Source organism: Gavia stellata, chromosome 4 (genome assembly GCF_030936135.1).
Source record: "Gavia stellata isolate bGavSte3 chromosome 4, bGavSte3.hap2, whole genome shotgun sequence".
Taxonomy (NCBI): Eukaryota; Metazoa; Chordata; class Aves; order Gaviiformes; family Gaviidae; genus Gavia; species Gavia stellata.
Window position 1 is genome coordinate 68,255,595 of NC_082597.1, and position 23,383 is coordinate 68,278,977.

Genomic DNA, 23,383 nt, shown 5'->3' on the forward strand with positions numbered 1-23,383 from the left:
GTTATTTTGACTTTCCTCTACTTGTATTTCAGAACCAAGAGCTGCAAAAAGATGCGAGGAATAAATCGAATTATGCGACTGTGGACAACCCTGTCCCCTGGATGCCGGAGGTGGGCGCCTTTCTCCATCGTATTGCGTGAGGGAGCTGTAGCTAGAGAGCTGTGCAGCAAGACCGGAAAGCAGGGACCTCTGCCTGGAAATTCATTTGCTTCATTAGAAGTCCATTCCCTATCACCCCCTCCTGGCTTAATGACACTTACAGACCTGAGTAATCATCTGGAAAGACAGGAGTGTCCAGATTCCTGATAATTTGGCATCTACCCCAGCCATCAAGGCACCAAGCACCTACCCATAAATCCTTGAGAGCAGGCAGTCCACTACCTCCCTGAAAGGTGAAGTTTATTCAGGGCTGGGAGTGTGTAGGGCCAAGCATTCAACAAGCAAATAGACAGCTGTGGTACGCAGAAGCGTCACGCTCTGCTCTTGCTCTGGCATTTACTTGCTCTCCAACTCCTGTGTGTCATACATAGAGATTTCTCCACTTCAGTGACACTCCTGATGAACAGATACCTTCTCTGGTGACCCTTGAAGACTGGGGCAAACATTCCCTTTGTTTCCTTCATGCCTTGTTTATTCTTTCCGTTTCTTCTTTCCTCTCCTCTCCCCTTATCTCTTTCTTATCTCATTCCTCTTCAGATAAGGGAGCAATGCAACTTGCTGACAATGAGAGGGACACCAGCCAGGGGGCATTGGGCTAATGGAGTCAGCTCACTAAATTCCTCAAAGGGATTAGAGACCTGCACAATCACCGGCTGGTGGAGGGGAAGTGCCTCCCTCCCGCCGTTGCACTGAGCAGTTTATGTCCTCGTGGCATAAGCTAAAGCTTTCCTGGAAGCAGCCAGCACCAGTCACCCTCCAGTGCCCAGAACCAGACCAGACCATTGATCTGTTCTGTTTCATCCGCTCCGGTGAGTGCCGGTCCCAGCTGGAGCCTGGGGGCTTCCTCTGGCCGCAGGGCCTTGCAGGCAGTGTGCATGCAGGGCTGCCTCCCAGGTGAGCAGCTGCTGGTGAAGAGCTAGTGGGATGTCAGGGCCAGGACTGCTGCTGCACACAGGGATGACACAGAGCTTTTACTGCTCCTCTCTCCCACCGCACTGGGCGATACAGGTTTTGCGTGGCACCCCTGGCTTCTCTGAGGTGTCATCCAATGTCTCTGATCTCCTCCCTGGTGATTTCCCAAAAGCACATTAGTCTTAAAACCTGCTGGCTGTGGTGTGCAATGAGCCTTTACTAGGTTGGAAATGCAACTGGTGGGGTGCGCACTGTGGCTTGGGCAAAGGTGTGTGTTTAGCACAGGGCTGATCTGCAAAGCCTTCTGCTCTGCTGGTGGGGTGACTTCGTGCCCTTGTGTGCTGCGGCACTGGGCAGGGCACCCACCAGCCTGCAAACCTGCTGCCCCAGTGTGGTGCTGCCAAGGAGGGAGTGAGCAGAAAGGTGTTCTGGCCAAGGGGAAGGGGTAGGACTTGAGGTGTGTTGTGTGGGATGGCCCCACACCTGGAAAGGTGCTGCATGCCTCCTGCCTTGTCCTACACTGCTCCCTGTTGGGGAGGAGAGCTCTGCCAGGTAGCAGGGCTGTTGCCTCAGATTGGCTGTGTTGGGAGTTTGTGGGTGCCTGAGTCCCCGGCTGTGCCCTGTGTCAGGTGGTGTGCAGCAGGTGTGCCACAAGAAGACTTTGAGTCCTAGGGTATCTACAGATACCAGACTGGGGAGCTGGTTTGGGTGGCCTTGCCCCACTCACTCAGCCCTGCTCTCTAACACTGCTCCTGTGAAGTACCTGCTTCCTTCACCAGTTTTCTCTTTGTCTCTATAAGGCAAAATTTTCTGCCTTCGCTGCAGCACTGTCTGTACCCAGAGGGTCAGCAGAGCCACCCTGACTGCAGAGGCCAGTGGTTCACCAGTACCAGCTGCAGGAGATGGAGAGGGATTCATGGGCACAGCTCTATAAAGAGCTGCTTGCTGTCCTCTTAACCACTGGCTGAAATTTCTCCTGGCCTGAGGATTAAGTTTTCTTGTAACTCTGCCCAAATTAATTACCCAGGGTCTATGATCCCATTGTGCCCTCCCTGCAGCATCTCTAAGAACTTAATTGTGGCCTGATTCCTGGGGCAAGGGGCAGCAGGTTGCCTCCCACAGGTTGGGAAGCTGGGCTTTGTTTGAATAGAGAGGTGTATTCCTGACAAACATAAATAATTAACAAGGTTGCAGGGTGAGTGAGCTGGCAGCCAGCATCACCAAAAAGGACAGGTTTCAATTTTCCTTTTTCAGTTTCAAGAGATGAAATCAGTGGTTTAAGTCTTCAGCCTTGGATAATGTGGTGGGAAAGTGTGCACGTAGGAAATCTCTAATGAAGTTATGCCCTGCATATGGGGGAAAGCAGGGTTCAGCCTCACTGCTGGGTTCCTCAAGGTGCCCAGGCACATGATCCCTACCCTCACTGTCCCTTCCAGGCATCAGAGCGAAGTCCCAGCTCCTAGCGTCACCCACTGCCTCCTCAGGCTGGAGAGATGTGGGGTGTTTTGTTTCAGAAATTCAGAAAGGTGCCTAGCTATCGCCAGGGTAAACCTGTGCTGTGGGACCGTGAGTGTCACCATTTGGCACTGCCGTAGGTGTGGGGGAAGGATTTTCAGAAATGCGCCTAGTTAGCCTGATCGTTCTCATTTACCTCTGCAAAAGCCTCTGTTCAGCTCTGAGAAGAGAAAAGTCTGGGCAGCGCTGGGGGGCATTTAAAATGTCTTCCCCCTTCATGTCTGCACAGCCTCAGGACTTCCTTCTCACTGGAAGGAGGTGTGAGGGATGTGCAGGAGCACAGCCTCCTGCAGGCAGCGCCTGCATAGGTGCACAGGTGCTGCACGAAACCAGAGCATTGTGCTAGGGCATCCTCCTGCTACCAAACCTGTCCTAAGAGGAAACATCCTTTCCTTAGAGGACTAAAAGACAAAGCTGTTGCTGCTCGCTCTGTCCCTGCCCACATCCCTTCCTTGCCTGCTCATGCCCATCGGGTGTCAGGGCTGGGTGGGACAGGGGGGACTTTGTTGCTAACTTGTCTTGATGGATTCCCGCAAGTGCCCGGCGCAGCAAAGCTTGCAGCGAAGCCCAGCTGCTGGCTGCTGAATGTCACCCAGTCAGGGGAGCTGGGCCAGGCAAGAGGAGGGGCCGCGGCCGCTCTGCAGAGACAGAAGAGTCTTATATACTCAGGAGTTTCCAGTTGGCAGCACAATGTCGCCTTTCTTCCCTGGCTCAGGCTCTCTCTGTGCCCCGTTTATCATGCCCAGTGCTGTGCATTCCCTGGGCTGCACGCAGCTATGCAGCTGATTTGCCTCCTTGATGCCAAAGCCGCCTGGGATTAAATTAGGAAAGACCTCTCTTCTCCATCCTGCTCCAGTTACAGTGCAGCAGGTTGTGTCTCCGCTGCTGCAATCCTCCCGGCTTTGCTGCTTGCCATAGCCCTGGCCTCTGCTGCTGCTTCGCCTTCCCTGGGGCTCCTTGCTCGGGAGGAGCTGCTGGGTTTGTGGTGCCACCCCCCTGGGTGATTTTGATGTGATAGGGTATGGGCTAGGAAGAAAGGTCTGTGCTCTCTGTGTGCCTGACCCTCCTTTATGGTCTTTTCCTAGGAGGGGCTGATAATCTAAGATTCCTCGCTAGAAGGAAGAGGAAATACCAAAGTCTCTTTATACAAACCCAGGGCTGCAGGCGGGTGTTAATTCAGCACGCTCAGCGGGAAGGGTCGGTGCTGGGGCTCGGAGCCCAGCCGCGCTCCTGAAGCCGTGGAGGCTGCTGTGTCAGCACGGAAGCAAGGGCCTGTCCCAGATCTCACCTCCCTGCACTTGTTAAGGTTCAGCTCTCCCTTCCCTCGGGCAGCGCTATCGCTTTGCGTCCATAGCATTGTGCTCAGGAGGGTATCAGCCTGCCCAGACCTCCTTGGGAAGAACAGCTTTTGCGTACGCGCTCCTGAGCATACTCATGCCATGCTGACGGTGCCCTTGATGCATGACCTGTGCCCGTTTTGGGTCTGAGCTGGGTTCGTGCAATGCTACTATTTCAGCAGGGTGGAGATAAGCAGCTGCCAGGTGGTGTTGTGATGGGGAGGAAGGCGAGGGGCAGGAGGGGCCCTCTAAATGGGAAGGCACAGACTGCCTAATACCAGCTCCCATTTAAGACCCAGACTCTTGGCTTCTATTTCTGATTCTAGCCAAGTCAGTCTATCCAAAATTTTCAAAGCAGATGTTTTTAAGGGGAGAAGGGGAACTTAACTTGTTGCTTACCAGGTCCTGAATTTCCAGGTCTTTGAAAACCAGGACTAGGTAGTTACAAGCTGGGAAGTCAAACTCAGTAGCCGTGTTTTAAAAAGTCCATCAATGTTTCTCAGGAGCTGTGTGCATGATGTGGGAATGATGGTGCCATTTATCCGTGGCTGCAATCTGCAAAAGCCCCAAGCAGGAGTTTTTCACTGCGTGTTCCAGAGGGGACCCAAATAGCGAATGGAGGAATTTCTCAGCTGCCTGCAATGGGCAGCCGTGAGTTCAGTTGAAGGGACAGAGGTGATAGGGTTTCAAAACAGCTGCTGCACTGATGACTTGTGGGGGCCTAAAATAAAAGCCTAGTTCAGTTTTCACTCCCAGAGCAGTGCTTTGGACAGCCAGCACTTAATCTGTCAATAATGTTCTTCTTTTCCCTTTCAGAGGAAGCAGAGAGTAAGTTAGGCTGCTGTAGCTCAGGAGAAAATCTGTTGCTTTAGAAAAGACTCTGAAACTACATGGAAGAAATGCTTATTATTTACCAGTTAATTATTTCTAATAGCTGTGAGCGCAGGAAAGCAAAGCGATCTCATTAGCTCCTGCCAGAATCTCCTCTCAGGTGGCTTTGTAAAGGCTTTGGAGACAGGGATGTCAGGCTAGAAATCTCAGGGACCATCTCTTACAGCACTGATGGAGCACCTAGTACAGTGGTGTCTGCCTTATTTTTTTAGTAGGCTGCCCTCTCCCTAATACTGCCAAACTCTGCAGTAAAGCGTTATATTAGAATGGGACTGGTCCAAGTTTTCTCTGCAAACATTTGAGCAACTCTAGCCATTCTTTTGGGACTTCCCTCATAAAGATCTGTTCTGTTGTTTGGGATACCTCATGCCAAAGCCAGCCCAGCTCCATTGCAGTCCCGAGCCTTGAGAGCATCCCCTGCGTCTGACATTGCCAGGTGGGGTGCAGTGCCAGCCTCTCCACAGTGTGGGAGTGTTGTGCTACGTTTCATAGAGATCTGAGCCTGCTGTCTGCAGTGTGCAAACAATTCTCTAAGAAAAACCAGCATCACTCGTGGATAGCAGGGGCCTGACTGCCAGAAGACGCAGTTTCTGGCAGTGACCCACTGGGGGAGCCTAGCCTGTTCGCCTCACTTCATGTTCCACAAGAAACAGCAATTGTCATTATTTGATTTGGCTGAGAAAAGTAGTGTAAGACCCTTGGGTGTGAACCTGGATTTGGCGAAGGGGCATGGGACTGCCCAGCAATTTCATTCCAATTCAGTACTTGTCAGCCTTGTAGTGATTTATTTGTATCGCAAGTCCCTGCAGAGTCCCAGGTTTCTCTTGGCTGCATCCATCCCCCCGCGGCCTGTGTGTAGTTCCTCTCTCATTTTGTGCAGCATCACTCTGGCTAATTACATCCACTTTGTCTTACTCCTTTTTCTTTTGCCCAATGGACAGAATCCAGGCTGAGGGATGTCAGCAGCGAAGAAAAGGAGATGGTAGTGAGGGACGACACAGGCTTGCAGGCATCAATCAAGCCCTGGCAGTGCAGACACCAGTGAGAGAGGGCTGATGAGAGACCATTCAAGAACAGCAGTGGTTGTGAATGTGTTTTGCCTGGCATGCCGAGATGGTTTTCACGTGCATGACTAAAGCTCACAGCTCGCAAGGAGCATTACTGCATAAGCTGGTGCCAGGCCAAGTCTGCTCCGAGTCCTTCCTTCAAGCCACGGTTTATTGCAAAACAAAACCCCAACCCGCTGTCCTGGGAAAAATAACTCTGTGAAACAGTTTCTTTGCCAGGAGTCACGGAGGGGTTGGGTGCTCCTCCACAGTGCTGCTTCAGCCTTGCTAGAGACTTCGCAGTGAAAACTAAGAATTTGCTGCCATCTGTAGACATTTGGGTGTTGTTCAGGCAGTTTCCCCAGCCCTGCTTGCACGGCCCTTATATAGGCAAGACAGCTGTGGCAAAACCTCCCCGGTCCCAAGGCAACCTATTGCTTTCTTCAGCATTTCCCCATCTAAGGTAGCTTCTACAGTCTCCAGCTTATTTATTCTCCACTGTCGGATGCCGGTCCTGTGAGGAGGGTTTCAGCGTCCAGCTCCACTAGTTGCAGGCAGAGGGCTCGGACTTTGCTGAGGGGGGCAGCAAGCTCCTCCCTTCTGAATGGTTCTGACAAAAAGAAAGTCTGTTCCTTGAGGAGCATATTGCTGAAATCCCACAGTGGCGAGCAAGCCTTTCCCAGCAAAGCTATGCTCCAGGTCTCCTTAGGGAACTGACAGCCTTTCCTTGCGGGACCGGCTGTGTAGCGGGGACAGCCACCCGTACCCACACTGCACACCCTCCAATGCTGTCTGGGAGGGGACCCCCACTCCCCCCAGCATTTCTGTGTCTCTGCGGATACACGGAGGCCATGCTGCCCACTGACTCGCCTGCGCTGCTGCTCCCCACCCTGTTGAGCCTCCGTCTCCCTGTCCCCACCGTCCTCCATGAGCTTTACCTCGCAGACAGGCTTTGAGAAGGGGATCTGCCATCTCCCCTCCCTAGGGTGTCCCCTTTTCCTCAGGTCAGGAAAATAGCCCTGAAATGGTGAGGGAGTCCAAAACACCTTCTTGGAGGACATAAGACCCTACACTCTCTTTGCTGGATCACGGGGGGCTATCGCCACGCTACAGCGTGTCCCACACCATGGCCTCAGAGCACAGACCTCTGGTTAAACACCTCCTTGATGGAGCAAAATGGAGTGAACCCCAGCCACCTAACTGAGATGTCCCGACCGTTATTGCAGTTCCCTGGTGCCATTCAGACTGTCACCTGTGCCAACCCCAAACCCTCAGCAGATGAGAAACAGGGGTCTGGACCCATGTCTCCTGCAGACCATCCCGCTGCAGCAGCAGTATCTTCCTTCGCTCTCACAAGCGCTCCAATGCCGGGAGTCGTGGGCGAGGTTGGCAGAACAGGGGAGGGATGCAGGGAAGGGATGCAGCAATTCATGGTGCCCCACTTCTATCCCCCAGTTCCAGGGCCAGGCCAATCTGCATGTGTTTGAGGACTGGTGCGGCAGTTCCACTGAGCAGCTCAGGAAAAACCTCCACTTCCCCCTCTTCCCCCATGTAAGTAAGACTGCGACACCCTCTGTCCCACGCTTCCAAGCTCTGCTTTCCAGCTGTATCGCCCCTGCTCCCTTCACATCCTGTTCCTATCCCTTTCCAGGGACCTGCTCTCTCCTCCTGCTGAGGGAGCAGGAAGCTCTCACAAGGGTTCAATGGTGGCGGCTCTTCTGCTGCACAGGGGAGGCTCATTCTACCCATGCTGGCCTGCCAGGCCTTGGACATGAGGTGAAGGAGCCCTTTGTCTGGAGCTTTCCTTCCAAGTGGCTAGTGAACGCCACGTTCCCTCCCCAGCTTCTCACCAGCATCCCCCATGCAGCTCTCCCTTTCGCAGCAGCACTTGCTCCAGTTCGTCTCTCATCTGGCCTGCACTTTCCCACTGCCTCCGTCACACACCGTGCCCCATCCTCCTCCTGTAGCAAACTTCATGCTTTGCTTTGCCCGCCTGTCCCAGGATTTTTGCATCCCCCCTTGTTCCTGTCACATCTAGTTATTTTTATTATTTTTTTCTTCTTCCACTTCAGACGCGAACTACACTAAAGAAGCTGGCTGTGTCCCCAAAATGGACCAACTATGGTCTCCGGATATTTGGCTACCTGCATCCTTTTACTGATGGTGAGGGCTCTGAAGCTACTATGCCACCGCTCGCGTCTCTTCTCACCTGCCCCTCCCTCCCCTCCTGATGCTGAACCACTGGTGCCCTCACCCTGGCAAACCCAACGCCAGGTCCCTCACATGGGCTGCCCGGCTAGCTGTGCGTGACTGGCGGTGGCCTTGGCACGGGTGAAACACATCTGCCTCCCCTGTAGGGTGGAAAAGAAAAGGACAGAAGAAAACAGATGGGAAGTGCTAGATGAAAAACAGTGCTGTTGTGAATGCAGAGCCCATGGCGTGTACGTGGGCACGAGCATCACCCCCAAGCTTTTCCTCCCTCCCTCGCATGCACAGGACTGTACGTGACATCATTTATGTTCCTGCTGCTCCCTGGGTGCATGAATACCATCTGACAGCAGCTGACATCTGTATTGCCCAGCTGCATGCTTCTGCCTGGAGGAGCCTGTTGGAGTCACCCACATCTCAACTGCCATCCCTGTAACCCCAGGCAGAACAGTGAGACTCAGGCATCTCTGTCTCCCTTTGTGGTGCACGTTCCTCCATACAAACACAGCTTCTCACACAAAAATTTGCTGTGGAAACAAAAGGGGAGGCAGGGAGACTTTGCATGGACTTACCTTTCCAGGTTAGATGTCAGGTGAAGCCAATGCAGGAGGACTAGTGAACCAGTTGCATCTGTAAAGTTTTGTTTTCAATCACAGCAGAGTTAGAGAATTCAGAGGGGTTCAAAGGAGTGGGGGTGGTAATATCAAAAGGGAAGGTATGGTCTCATCAGGAAAAACAGTGAAGACAGCATTTTAGAAGAGCAGAATCCGTTCTGTGTACAAGCCCTTACCCCAGAGCCCTACTTACTCCCTCCATCTTTCGACAGGGGAGTTTCAGTTTGCCATTGCTGCGGATGACAATGCTGAGTTCTGGCTGAGTCCAGATGAAAAGACCTCTGGTCTCCAGCTGCTGGCCAGTGTAGGCAAGGTACAGTGCATGCTGCATGGCTTCTTCCATCAAGGCTTTAATGTTTTTGTGGGGATGGAGACCTTCCTGTCTTACGTACTTCCTTGGACTACCCAAGTTTCTTTTCCTGCCCAACTACAGACAACACCACCAGAGATGCCACATGTGTATGACACAACGTACCTTAAGCCAGTTACATATTGGCAGTGCTGTTGGGACCCCCATGTTCATGATTAAGGGACTTAAACCTGTCCACAGGTTGTGGATCTCACAGACAGCTTACCAGGAGGCGTAGCTCAATTTTCCCTCTTCATCTCTCCCAGTGCAGTAACCAGGGAAGAAACTCATCTTAACTAGAGCATTTTCTGTCTCTTCACAGACAGGAAAGGAGTGGACCGCGCCAGGGGAGTTCGGGAAATTTCACAGTCAGCAGTCAAAGATGGTGAGGTGAGTGAGCAGAGCCCCTTGCTCCTAGCTACCTCTGCACATGGCCAGGAAATCACAAGGACAAGGAAAAGGAACCCAGGCTTGTTCTGAAGAATTTAGCAGTATAGAGAAAGGTATTACTTTGGGGTATCGCCAAAGTTGAAGTGACACATCCATACATGTGCCAGTTGCTTTGCTGGTTTACTGCAGGAATGCAACACTGAATTTTTCTTCCCTGGAGGAAGCAGCCAACAGCAGATCCAGACTCCTTTATATGAACTGTATCCTGAGCTTCCTGCTTGGAACTGGCCAGGTTTCCCAGAGGCCAAAAACCATCAGGCAAGACTGAAAGGGAGGTACTCAGAATTAACTGAGAAGGGTCTGGAGCGCTCCAGGTGCACAAGGGAAGCTACTTTTCTCACTGTCAGCACCTGGATTTTCTTGGCAGTCCTAACCCTGCTTACCCTGAGAATTAGGTTGTTTCATGGGTGTGGTTGCTCTCCACTCATTGTCTGCTGACAAGCTAAGAAATGTTCCTTAATGCTTTTGGTGACAGACATGTCTTTCTTCACAGGTTGTCAGCTGCAGGCAGGTACTATTTTGAGGTGCTGCACAAGCAGGATGACAGAGGAACAGACCATGTTGAAGTAGCGGTGAGTCTATGCAAATGGCCATGCTGTATATGCATCCCCGCAGAGCTCGGGAATGATGTTTGTAATGATTTCCCTGCTTTCCCAGACCCCGGCTCCTCTTTGCATGAGATGTATCTAATACCTTCCAGAGCCTTTACCTACTTCTGTGTGGGATAGCCCTGGCCACATGTCAGGACCCTTTCCTCTGCTTGCTTGGGATAGTTCCGCCCTCTCCGGTCTCTGTTGCAGCTCTTCGTCCTTTTTCCTGCTTTGGATGTGTCCTGGGGATCTCAGCCCCTTCCCAGTCTTTTGCTGCTAGGTGAACTTGGTCATAGTAAGGAGAAAGAGGAAGCTGTGAGCCCATCTGGTGAAAAAACATCTTGTGCCTGTTCCTTTTGTTCAGGCTTGGTTAACTCCATAAGCACTTCATTTTAATGTGTTTCTCTGTTCCAGTGGAGGCTGAATGACCCAGAAGCAAAGTTCAAAGTCATTGACTCCCAATACCTCTCCCTTTTTGCTAGTAAGTATCTTCACCACAGGTTTCCTTGAGCACCTCCTCGTTCTTCCAAAACATATCAGCCGTGTTTCACCATGAATCATAGTCTAGCCAGGCAAATACCATGCGTACAGATCATTACAAGAAAGAAGTGGAGACAGGTCAGGAGAGAGACCTCTGGACAAGAGTGTGACTCATTGTTAAATATAGGAGTATTGGAATTAGGATTGGAACATTTTTTCAGGGAAATCTAGAGGCAGTGAGGAAAGGCAGGGAGGAGAGTCTGTGAGAACTGTTCCAGATGTGAGAGTAACATGGGAGCTAGGGGGAACATGAGGCCCATAACATGGGAGCTGTGGGGGTGCGCTGGCAGCTGGACATGACCAGGGAGAAGGGGCGGCTGTAGCACTTCCAGGAGATTTCACTCTGGGTGCTGGACACAATGGGATACACTAGCGATATTGGGGGATGCTGCTTTCTTCTATATCAGCCTCAAGTCTCTTCAGGTTGCTGCTGGATTGCGGCAAGCACATCAGCCCAGTCCCTCCTGTTTTGTAAACCTTTCTTAGCACATCAAGTGATGCCTTTATCAGTTAAGGAGCTCCTTAGTGCTGTTTACCCTTATGTAGCTTTGTCAGCATCACTTCCCTCTGCCAGCATTCCCTCTTTCCATACCTACCACTGTTGCCTTCCAACATCTCTGGGCTTTTTTCCACGCCAACACTTTTGCCCATGGATGACTCCCTGATGTAATCAAGATATCTATTTGTTGTGTCTTTGATCACAACTTGCTGCTGTATTTTCTGAAACCTGCCATTTGGCCAGAACTAGGCTTTCTGTTAGGTCTCTGTCCCCATCCTTTTTCCTTCTGTTCTTTTCTTCTTAGTAATTCCCTGCAGAAGGGAAGACTCACATCCCAGAAGATCCCTTCATGGTTGGGCACAGTGCTACAGTCTCATCTTTATCTGGTACCTTCTGCCCATACAGTGTTTCCCTCTTCCGTATGAGACTTTGGCTGTATGACATGTCATCCCATTCCTTCTCGGTTCCCATGTTGTTCAGTACCCAAAAGTTGCTAAGAGTAACCACAGTGCCCTTGGCAGCATGCTGCCTTTCCCTCCTGGATATTTATTCAGTTCCCCTCATTGTAGAGTAAGATCCATGGAGACATGAAGTCCTCTGGCAGCAGCACCCAAAAAAAAGCGTAACCAATACTCAGTTTTGAATTTAAGCTTCCTGTTGCTTCTGGCTTACTGTGGGTCTCCATTCCCCTGCTGGAGCATCATCCTTCACAGCCACTGAAGGCCTCACCCCAGGGTCCTGCTCCTTTTCCAGCACAGGAGAAAGCTCTGCTCCTCAAGTTTCTCCTCCCTTTTATCTTTTCTGTCTCCTTTTAAAGTAAATTTAATGCACACCACTGGTGGCATGTCCAAGGCAGGAGGTAATTTTCCTCCATTACTCATCACTGGGTTTGTTTGCTTTCAGTGATAGCCATGTTCCTACCCCACATCTTCTGTATTTCCAGCTTTCTGAGTCAAAGCCTTTCCTTCCCACGGTGTCTTTGCAGTGAAGCTCCTGATCAGCACCATTTAGGCATTGGTATGCCAGAGACAGTGTTAGTGCCATGGATGCAATGCCATTTGGAAAGAGCTGACACTGGGGAAGGGCATTTTTTGGGACAAGGGATGAATTAGCGCTTCCTCCCCCTTCCGTTCTCTCTCTGGTTTCTAGATGAGACTCTTTTAAAGATGGATGAGGTTGGGCATATCCCGCAGACGTTGGCCAGTCACACGAGCCGGCCTGCTGACAGCGCAGGCAGCAAGGCACACCCAGCTGACATGTTGAAGCCTGACCCCCGGGACACTCTTTACAAAGGTAAGACTTGCAAAGCAGTTGAGGAGGTAGCTGCAGCCTGTCACAGCACGTGCAGTAGTACAGCTGAGAAAGATTGTCCTCCTACGCCATGGTTATCAAACACCACGCTTTTTTTTCTCCAGTGCAGAAGAAAGGGGCAGTGTACTACAATATCAGTCACTGTAGGAGACAAAGCACAGACTAAACTCAGCTTCTCTTTCTTGGCATCCAGCTCACACAACATCCCAGGGCATAATATTTTAGTGTAAGTGCCATAGAGCAGTGTAAAGAGATGAGCTGTGCAAGATAGTTTGCTTTATGTATCTGTTAGTATTTCACATGGATAAATAGAAACCAGGCACAGAAGTAGCTAAGCTGGTGCATCAGTTACAGCAGGGCTCCTCCAGCAACGCTTGCCTATGTGTTTCTTCTTCTCAGTGCCTCTGCTCAGCAAGTCTCGCCTGCGCCGAGCCTTGCCAGACTGCCCATACAAGCCCAGCTACCTGGTAAATGGATTTCCTCTGCAGCGCTACCAGGGACTCCAGTTTGTAAGTTTTATTCCTTGAGCAGGTATTTGCCCAGGGGAATGCAAGGAGGGAGACCTCATTAACCATGGGCCCCCACTGATCTGAAGCTCCTGGGCAGATTTGACCATCTGCTGTTCAGGTCTGAGGATCCCAGTACATGCCACACGGCAACACCAAGAGAAGGGAGAGGGCTGCTACACACTGCTCACGGGCCTCACTGGGGTACAAGTGCGTGCGTCTTACAGAGCCCCTTGCACCTCAAACCAAAGAGCTGAGCTTGCCTTCACACAGACCCTCATAATGGCCGAGGATTTTATTCTCCATGTGGTGAACTGTCATCTGTGTGCACTACTAAAGCCCCTGACAAGCTGAAAACTGGTCTTGAGGGGGAGCTCACATTTGTGGGGCATGCAACAATAGCAGGGATTAATCCCCTGCATAGCAGAGCAGACTCTGAGGTCTGCTGGGTACAGGTCACCAGCATGGTTTGCCGTCCCTGCATGCCAGTGCAAGCCTACACTCCCTGGGGGACTTGCATCCTGGGTGTCCCTGGCTTCCTCAGCCTTGCCTGGAGGTCTCCCCACACGCTTTCTGGGCTCCTGTAATCCCCTGCATCTCTTCAGGAGGACTTGCCCACCTCTCTCCCAGCTAGTTCTTTCTCTGTTATAGGACTTAAATGCACATTTAGAGAGATGGACAGACAGATGCCGAGAGAGAGATAAAAAGGCACAGCCCTGCACACATCCCAGCATGCTTCCTTCTGTTTTCCATTCTCACAACCTGCTACCGGGTGCCTTGAAGAGACAAATAGTTAATGAGCAACCCCTGCTCCCTGTCAAAAGGGCTGGTCACCCTACAACTGCGTCTGGGTCACCTTGTGACCGATATCTGGCATTTATGAGGGTTTTACTTTGTTTTCCTCCCTTCTTCCCAGGTTCATTTATCCTTTGTTTACCCAAATGATTACAGCCGCCTGAGCCACATGGAGAAAGACAACAAATGCTTCTATCAGGAAAACTCTTATTACTTGGAAAGGTAGGATGCTGCAAATGTGGATTTATTAGAAGGGAGGGAGGAGATGGTTTGAAGGCTGGAATTGGAGTGGAATTTCATGCTTATTTCTGTAGGACTCTCAATTCTTAAATATCCTCTAAGCCTTGCAAAACATTAAAGAGTTTATAGTTTCTTTCGATAACCTATGCTCCCTTTAAGTGAAAATATGTTTAGGTCTCAAAGGGAAACTGATGCTGCTTTTCTTGCTTTATTAACCCAGAAACTGGGTCAGAGCATGTTTGTTCCATTACATCAGGGAATGGATTTCCAGCAAACTTTGCCTGCCAGCAGCTGGAGCCTCCTGATGGCTGTTGCTGCGAAAGCCAAACCATGCTCACCACCAGGCATCTCTCTGGGGAAATAAATGCATGTTGTTCATCTTCACTGGGGTCCTGCTCCCAGTGGTGGCCCTGCAAGGGAACTGCCACTCGCATGCTCCCCCCGGCCACAAGCAGACACCTTGTGTAAGCACTCCCTCTATTCAGGAGGACTTTTTTGCAGGATAAGGAGAGTCACTTTTCCAGTGAGATAACTGATGGTGGCCTCCCTGTGCTCAGGATCTTCTTCCTCCCTACAGGACTATATTTTGAGGGCTGGAACAACAGATCGATCATAGGTTTGGGAGGGAACTCTGGGACTGTAGTTCATAGTGAAGGATGGAGAAGGTGGCTGCCATGGGTTGGAAGGTGCCACCCACGTTTATTGCTTTGACAATTCGTTTGTATTGTGACAGGATTTGGGAACGGGGGGCCCATTTTGCTTGGCATCAAGCAGACATGGAGGGAAACAGTCCTGGAAATTCCTCCCAAAAGCTTGATCCACAGGCATATGAGGGCAGCACACAGACAGTGGTTGTATGAGAGAAGAGAGAGGGAGATCATTGCAATTACCTGCCTGAGGCGCTTTTGCAGCATGATGACTTCCGTTTGTGAGCACTACATCACAAGGGAGCTTTAAGGAGCAGTTTAAGGGAGGCTAAAGAAGTGTTTTCAGGGTACTTATATTGGAATTTCCTCCTGTGCTTATGAGAAAATGGCTGAGAGACTGAGATGATAAGCAAGGAAAACGGACGTCTTTGACAGTGCAGAGTAAGATCTGATTGCCCAAAGATATGAAAGGTGGTGATGATGATAGGAAAGGAGGATCTAGAGATGCTGGGTAGATGTAACCAGAGTAATGGACCATCACCTCTGAATCGGTGGCTATGATTTATTTGGAGAGGGCAAAGTAACTTTCATCAAACTTGTGTTTTGCCCTATCTTCTGCAGATTTGGATTCTACAAGTACATGAAAATGGACCGGCCAGAGAAGAGCCTGGACTCTGGAGAAAAGACAGAGCAGCCAGGTAGGGACCCTAACATCAGAGCCTGGAGGATCCTTTTATCTGTCACTTTTGTGTGTGATCTTCCAGCACCAACTGAAAGAAGCTGTTGACTTTCCACACCAAGGAATTCATAGCCCTTCCCTGCCAGATTGCTGTGGCTGGGAGATTTTTGCTGCCACTTTCACTTCTCTTAAGGGCAGGTTGGGAGGTCACCAACCAGTGGGCTGTAGTGGACAATGTGACAACAACCTCTCAGGCCCACAGCTTAGCTGAGGTGCAATTCCAGCAAAAATGCGGGCAGAAGTGACAGAGCCAAAGGAGTGCAGCATGGCAGCCTGTGCTCACACCTCCGCTGCAAAGCTGTGGTGAGACCAACAGCTAAAGGCAAAGCCAGACACCTCCAAAGGCTTCAGCAATGCCGGCTAATAGGTGCTGAGGAGGTTGGTATCAGCAAGAGCACAGCTCCTGTGTCCGAGAGCATCCCTGTCCCTCGGAGTGGGAGAGACAACACTGAGATGAGGCGAGAAGTAGCTCTCCCAGGCGGGGTGGTTGCCTGGGTCAGAATGGGGAAGGCAGCGGGAGGATGACAAAGGTGTAACTGTGATTAATCCTGCAGGCTCCCAGGAGGAGAACCTGGACGACCTGCAGTACGTGGAGCAGGATGCGGAGAGTACCATCCCCCCCGAGCGCCCTGGCGCAGGGTGGGCAGAGCTGGCAGGCAACAATCCCAGCAGCGTGGCGGGCAGCGATAATGTTCACGAGGACTATTCCCTCCGGGAGCGTCGTCGGCTCCTTTCAGTGACAGGTGGCGGCATGGTAGAGGGGCTACAGAGGAGAGGGACAAAGAGGTCTGGTGTCAAATCGGCCATGCTGGCCTCTGCCAACCAAAGCCTCAGCCAGGCTGGCCTAGAGAGGAACCCAATAATGAAGAGACCCCGTTTAAAAGCTAGCATCAAAGACAACTCCAGGAGCCCTCCGCAGCACACCAGGGCCGTCCAGGGGAGAGCACCTGTCAAAAAGGCGAACCCTCTTCCTAGGACTGTGTCTCAAAGGGAGCAGCCTCTCGGTGGCCCTAAGGACTCAGGGGTCATGATTCCCAAAGGGGTGAGAGCTCAAGGAGACCTCAGTGTTGCTAAGGACGGACTGCAGCCAGCAGGCCTCATGCCAGCCGGGAAACGAGGCCCAGTCTCTGGCAAAGCTGGCAGACACACTGTGAGTGCTGCCAGCCCCACCCAGCAGCCTGGGCTGACGCAGTGGCTGAACCAAGTGGAGTCCTACATTGCTGAGCAGAAGGCAGCCAATGGTGGGGATGTCGGCAAGGGAGATGCGCAGGTGGCATCTCCTGTGAAGGGCAAGTCTGGACCTGTGGCAGCAGAAGAGGAAGAGGAAGAGGCAGATGGGGAGCCAGAGGAGGAAGATGAGGAGGATTTTGATTACATACCAGTGTTTGACCAGGCAGTGAACTGGGAGCAGACCTTCAGCACGAGCAACCTGGACTTCCATATGCTGCGCACAGACTGGATTGACCTGAAATGCAACACGTCAGGAAACTTGCTGCTAAGAGAAAGGGAGGCCCTGGAAGTCACACGTGTCTTCCTTAAGAAGCTCAACCAGAGGAGTAAAGGGTAAGGCACAGTGTAAAAACCAAGGGGCAGCGTCCTGTAGCTGGTGTACTATGCTGCACAGGGAATACCTGTTGTGTGAGGAGCTAGTGGGAATCAGAGGATAAACTAGATGTGGGAAATAAAACTTCAGGCAAGGAACCTGTGTAAAAACCTGGGCTTTAAATACCTCTTTTGGGAATTGTTGGACACCAGACCATATCGCCCTCCAACAGCTGGTGAGAGTAAACGTGAAAGATTGGAGGTTTCCATCCGTCTGGCATAACTGGCCTTTTCTGGCTTCCTCCTTGCACAGTGTAGGTATTAAGAGCACGTAGGACCATTTTACCAGCTGAAGATTAAGAAACCCTGCTGATAGGAAGTAAGATTAGAGCTCCTCATGCTCGTGGTTTGATGCCTGCTACATCTCAGCTTGTGAATCACTTAGGACATAGGACCAGAAGGGACCTATCAGATAATGTGGATCAGTACACTGACCTCAGAGACAGCCAAGTACCCTACACCATTATCTGAACATGTGCGTCTCCGTCTTAAAACTAGCTAGATTTCTAGATCCTAGTACTGATTTGGGACGATGTTTCAGCTCCTCGCTGCTTTGATGACCCACTGGAGATCAGGGTTTGCTGGTATTCTGTTTTTACACGGTCTTGATATGGTTCTTTTTGTTCTCAAGACTTACCATCTTGATTGCATTTCTGGCAAACAGACATACCTCCTCTGAGCCTCTATAAGCTAAACAATCCAACTCCTGACCCTTCTGTTGAGTTGGCCTCTATTTCTATAATTTTCCTATCTGTCCTTCTCCATGTGGGTTTTAGTTTGGGTTAATTTTCCTGTACATAAGTGACCAGTATCCTGGATGTTTTATAGAATGGGTGTTATTAGTTTCCAATCCCTGCTGTAAGTAGCTCTCACGCTACACCCTAAGATTGCATTTGTTTTTTTCAGGGCGACATCAGTCACAGGGGTGGTGTAACTGATCAGTACACACAAGCTTTTCTCAGCATTTTTAACTGATGAGTGTCCATTTTAGAGCAGAAACTTGTTATGATCTGAAAGGACATCACCTGGCATTTCATCCTGTTTTGGCCATTCTGAACACACAGTTCACCCCAGTTTTTACTGTATGATTGCTCAGTCCTACTCCATGTTATTGGCTGATAAGCTGTCATCAGCCAATTTCACTAGCCCAAACATACTCCTTGTGCCAAGATCATTGTAGGAGGTATTGAATACACTCACTATTACCAGCCCTACAATCATTCAGACACATTTGTTATTTTCTGTGTCACCTTTATTTCATTTCCCTTGCCAACTATTTTCTCTTGGCTGGAATCCCAGATCTAATCCCACATGCTTGTGGATTTAGGAAACAGGTGCTAAACCTTCCCATGGGACTTTGGAAGCAGTGCAGCAAAGCAGGAGAAAGCTGGGGACAAAAAGGTTTGTGGTAGCCAGGAGGAAAGAGCCTAGCAGACCTGAACGGGCTGAAGGTGGGAGAGGGGCTGGTGTATGGGGGACATGCCCAGCCCAGCTGTATCTTCTGCAGGCGGTTCCAGCTGCAGCGTGTCGTGAATGTGGAGAAACGCCAGGACCGCATGCGAGGCAGCCGTTACCTGCTGGAGCTGGAGCTACTGGAACAGGGAGAGCGGCTCGTCCGCTTCTCCGAGTATGTCTTTGCACGGGGCTGGCAGGGTGTTGGCGGCAATGAGGAAGAGGAGAGGAAGATGAGGAACCTGGCGTGGGGTCGCCGGCGGCACCTGATGGCTGTAGCAAACGAGCCAGAGCTGTGCTGGCCCCAGGGCTTTTCCTGGAACCACCATGCTGTGGTTCACTTCGTGGTGCCAGGTAAGGGCGACCTGCCTCCCTGGGACATTGAGGGATGGCACGGCATTCAGCTCCCATGAGGGCAGTCCTGAACAGTGGGTCTGGGCCAGCCTCAACCATCTTATTTGGGTCACTTCCAATTTCTGTTCTCTCCAAGTTAAACCCCCTCAGAAATATGACAGGGCCCAAACTCCCACGGCTTGTAAGCTCAAAGAAAACTCCTGTCACACACTGGAAGAGAACCCACACTGATTCCTGGGCTCTGTGGCGAGGTTTTCAGCCTGGGCCTGTTTCAGCATCCCTGCAAGGTTAGCAGGGTTTGAGGGGAGGCAAGAAGCCTTGCCTGTTGAGAAGCCACACCATCTTTGAAATCAGTTTTGTTTTGATTCTCTCCCTCTTGCAATACAACCAGTGAAAAACCAGGCACGCTGGGTGCTGCAGTTCATCTCTGACATGGAAGAGCTGTTCCGAGTCACTAAAGATCCGTACTTCAACATCATCATCACAGACTACAGCAGCAATGACATGGATGTAGAGAAGGCTCTGAAAAGGTCTACCTTGCACAGGTCAGAGTACTGCTTGGTCACAAAAAACTGCTCGCATGCATATGCCTACAAACACAGCATGTCTGCCAATTTCTGTGTATTGACCAGCCACAGCCTCCTGCAGCTCTAAACCCAAAGATAACATCCATCCAGACCTTGCACATACATATGAATACATTTTTGTTATAATGCACATACATGTTACTGCATATAGTAGCGTTGTAAAACTGTAAAGCAATACCTATTGTAGTCGTCCATCCAAAAGCATCTCTTTTCTCCTGGCTTTTGTTCAAGTTTGCAAGAGAGAAGAGAAAGCAAGTCTTGCAGAGATGGGGCAGGGGGAGGACAGAGAAGATAAGCAAGCTGTGAGAAATGGGACAGAGAGCATGGAGACCTCTGGGGACCCCACATGCTGGAATAACTGTCTGGTTTACTCTACTCTGATCTGAACCAGCCTTGGCTGGTCATTTGCTTTATGTGCCAGGGGTTCCCAGTAACAGGTCTAGTCCTAGGATAGAGCTGGACTAGAGCTGAAAAGACTTTTGCTACGGACTGCCCTATCCTTGCTGCACAACAGGGAAGAGCCTCGGGGCACACTGGGACCTGGAGCAGTGCTGAGCTTGTGCACTCACACAGCAAAGGCTTTCCTCCTCCTTGAGAGGGTGCACGGGGGTGAGGGCAGCTCCACAGCATGATGCCTGCGGTGTACTGCTGCTAGCAGTGCTTTCTGTGCTCACTGGCATGCACACACTGAACTTCTCTTTCCTGTTTGACCCCCAGCTATCAGTATTTGAAGCTGACAGGGAATTTTGAGCGTTCTGCTGGGCTGCAGGCGGGAATAGACCTTGTGACGGTAAGCTTGGGGGGCTTTGGGGTGACCAGGGAAGTTTCTAGTATGTGTCTGGCGCTACCTCTGCCTTTCATACTGAACATGCTGGTTTTTAGGGAAGGGAATAGCCTAGCAGACCAGATCAAATGTAGAAGTGTTTCCTGTCCCTCTACAGTAAGGGTCTCACCCTTTATTCTGACAAGCCTGTGGACCATTCGGTTCTTGATCCACCTGCTGGGACTATCAGACAGGAAGGAAATCAGCAGTAGCAGCTTTGTGATACTGGCTTTGCCAGGTCTAGTCATAGTATTTCACACCCATTGTTGAACAGCCACTCAATGGCTGTTTTGCCAGCCCCAAGGATCTCAGTTTCTGATGTGGCAATGAATGGCTCTTTAATTCACTCCCATATCTCTGTCTTCCTGCCCCTCAAGAAAGACTTAATTAAAGTCAACCTGTTTTTTTCCCAACCGGTGTGGTCGGTTCCAGGACCCGCACAGCATCGTTTTCCTGTGCGACCTCCACATCCACTTCCCAGCTGGAGTCATTGATTCAATCCGGAAGCACTGCGTGGAAGGCAAGATGGCCTTTGCACCCATGGTCATGAGGCTGCACTGCGGCATGTCCCCACAGTGGCCGGACGGTAAGGGGGAGTGGAGCCTCTTTGGCTCAGACCTTGGGGAATGGGGAAAGAAAGAAGGTGCCTGCCATCTCTAGATTTGTTTCTCTGGTGCTATCAAGGTCTGGAGCTTAAGGTAGTTCCAGGGCCACTAAGTGAGAGTGCATTAGACATAGGATGGGGTTTAATAGCGTCACGTACCTGGAATTTGAGATCAAAGAGCCAGCAGACCCCTTTATATGGCATTTCTCCTGGTCGTCTCCTAGGGCTCTCTATGGATTTGAGGACCCTGGAAAACCCCTCCTTTACTCCTTTCTGTCCATTTCTTTCTTTTCTCAGGGGACACAGCCTGTCCTGAGAAGAGCTAGTAGCCCGGGGGTGAGGGAAACCAACCCAAGTCAGGGGGAGGAAAGTGGCACAAATCATCTGAGCATAGGATTTCCTTTAGACGGAGGTGACCATCCTGAGCCATCCAAGCACAGGGACAACCCTGTGAAGCTAGGACAGTCCAGATACATTAGACACTACGCTGCCAGACAGGAAATGTGAAAGGCTCTGCTAACAAGTTCATAGGACAGCCCATGCTGTCTGTCCTCAAGCCTTTCTCACTTCCCAAAGCTTTAATATGATTGGCTCTGCATTGGTGCTGAGTTGACTCTCTGGTGTCAACATTGTGCTAAAAGTAGCTTGAGTCTCACTCCAGCAGCTCTGCTGGAGTCATCAATGGTTCAAAGCACCAACATACCTGTGCCTCTTTTGTGCTGTCCTCAGGCTACTGGGAGGTGAATGGGTTTGGTCTCCTGGGCATATACAAGTCTGACCTGGACAAGATTGGAGGCATGAACACAAAAGAGTTTCGGGACCGCTGGGGAGGAGAGGACTGGGAACTCCTGGACAGGTAGGCATCCATTGTCATCATTCATGCACTCAGGAGGGGAGACCCATTACATCCCGGTGGACCAATGACCAGAGGAGTGGGAATCTGAGGAGACTGAGGTGACTAATGCCACCATAAGCTTGGTCAGTGAGGGAGAGCCTTTGAGCATGTCCTGACCTCAAACCTAGTTGGCGAGTGGACCCAAAATACGCTACTACAGCCACTGTAAAAGAAGAGGGGAGCTGTTTCCTGGTGCCATCCAGCCATGCTGCTGGTGGGCCACAGGCACTGGTGATCGTGAAGATTTTGTCCTCTTCAAGCAGTGCAGTGCACAGTTGGTCCAGTTTGGGTCCCTCAGACTTCCCATACTATGAATAGCAATTGCCCGGAAGAGCAACTGTCAGAAAGACATTTAAAGATCATGAGGTACAGTTACAATTTCTGAGAAGTTTAAGATGAAGGATCTCTGCTGTACAAATCCTAGGCCTCTGGGTTTGTAGTTCTAGGTTTTGGGGCCTGTCCTGTCTTTTCTGTCAGATGACTGCAGAAAAGACTAGCATCCTGAGCAATCCCATGTTGCCAGCTGTCTTTCCTCCTAGCCTGGCATGTGCAGGCCGCTCCTGACCAGTCCTGCTCTCATGGGTACATAAACACTCAGCAAGTGTCACCAGATGCCTGCTTATGGATATGAGATACCCCTGAGCTATTCTGGACTTTTCAGTTTGATTGCAGTCTCTTGACAGCAGCACAACTGAAAAGAGATTTCCTGGGGCTGAGCCCCCCAGTATCTTTGTGATCAAGTTTTCCCTAAATCTACCCTTCTTTCTGTCAGGATCTTGCAGGCCGGCCTGGAAGTGGAGCGTCTCTCCCTGAGAAACTTTTTCCACTGGTTCCACTCAAAGCGGGGCATGTGGAACCGGCGCCAGCTGAAGACACTGTAGCCTTCAACCCCAAAGCTGCTTGGCAGCACCGTCCACCGTCTCATCTCAACGTGCACTTTATTGAGGCACACAGCCAAGCACACAAACTCTTCCTCCGCTTCCAGAGCCCTCCGATGGGACGGCGCAGCCGAGGAAGGGACAGTCTGGCTAGGGGTGCGGGAGTTTCTCTTGTGAGCCGTTGTATCCAAGATGTGGGATCCGTGTCTTGCTGGGAAGGCGTGCGGGGGAGATGTTGACAAGTGAAGGACTCTTATTTCCTGCCATGCAGTCTGGCGGATGGTACATTGGGAGAGGTGCCATATTTCCCGTTGAGTCTTGCATGGTGCAAACCAAACAAACACAAATTCCAGCTAAGCCCAGAATGGTTTATTTAGAGTAACACAGCTTCTCTTTCAATACTTGAACGAAAAAAAGAAAAAAAACAACCCTCCCCATTTCCCCTCCTTCCCCACCTCTCTGGTATCCATGCTTTTGGACAGGGGACCAAGTAAGTTCTCTGAACTGTATTGTGTCCACATGCCCATGTGCTGACCCAAGGAAATTTGGATGTGGAGGAGCTGATAGGCACTTTAGGCTGCTGGTGCTTAGACGTTTCTCTGTGCTTTTTACTTTAGTCATTATGAAAAACTGTGCTCATATTCAGCAAATTATGGGCCATGGATGGAGACGCAAGTACACTTCCCTTTTGAGAGCTACGTTTGCCTGCAGCTGGGCGAGGTGGCAGGGGTTGATGTTATAACTCCACCTAAATATTGGTCCACTGCCTGAGGATGGTAGAGGGGTTATACAGAGAAACTAGGATGGCATCTCAGGAGGAACTTTGCAGCCTTATCTGAC

The 23,383-nt window shown here is 50.8% G+C and overlaps 1 protein-coding gene across 1 annotated transcript in view; it reads left to right on the plus strand.

The window, feature by feature from the left end:
• The window catches only part of B4GALNT3 (beta-1,4-N-acetyl-galactosaminyltransferase 3), a 65,916-nt gene extending 43,139 nt beyond the window's left edge, over window positions 1-22,777 (plus strand). The window contains exons 3-20 of the mRNA XM_059816755.1: window positions 33-110; window positions 7,316-7,411; window positions 7,933-8,023; window positions 8,895-8,995; window positions 9,354-9,421; window positions 9,975-10,053; window positions 10,486-10,552; window positions 12,260-12,403; window positions 12,821-12,930; window positions 13,844-13,944; window positions 15,231-15,307; window positions 15,903-16,911; window positions 18,458-18,756; window positions 19,148-19,301; window positions 20,061-20,133; window positions 20,599-20,752; window positions 21,500-21,626; window positions 22,438-22,777. Coding sequence (XP_059672738.1) covers window positions 33-110; window positions 7,316-7,411; window positions 7,933-8,023; window positions 8,895-8,995; window positions 9,354-9,421; window positions 9,975-10,053; window positions 10,486-10,552; window positions 12,260-12,403; window positions 12,821-12,930; window positions 13,844-13,944; window positions 15,231-15,307; window positions 15,903-16,911; window positions 18,458-18,756; window positions 19,148-19,301; window positions 20,061-20,133; window positions 20,599-20,752; window positions 21,500-21,626; window positions 22,438-22,546 — 2,937 coding nt within the window. The 3' untranslated portion in view covers window positions 22,547-22,777. The remainder of the gene's footprint in view (window positions 1-32; window positions 111-7,315; window positions 7,412-7,932; window positions 8,024-8,894; window positions 8,996-9,353; window positions 9,422-9,974; window positions 10,054-10,485; window positions 10,553-12,259; window positions 12,404-12,820; window positions 12,931-13,843; window positions 13,945-15,230; window positions 15,308-15,902; window positions 16,912-18,457; window positions 18,757-19,147; window positions 19,302-20,060; window positions 20,134-20,598; window positions 20,753-21,499; window positions 21,627-22,437) is intronic.
• The last annotated feature ends 606 nt before the right edge of the window (window positions 22,778-23,383 follow it).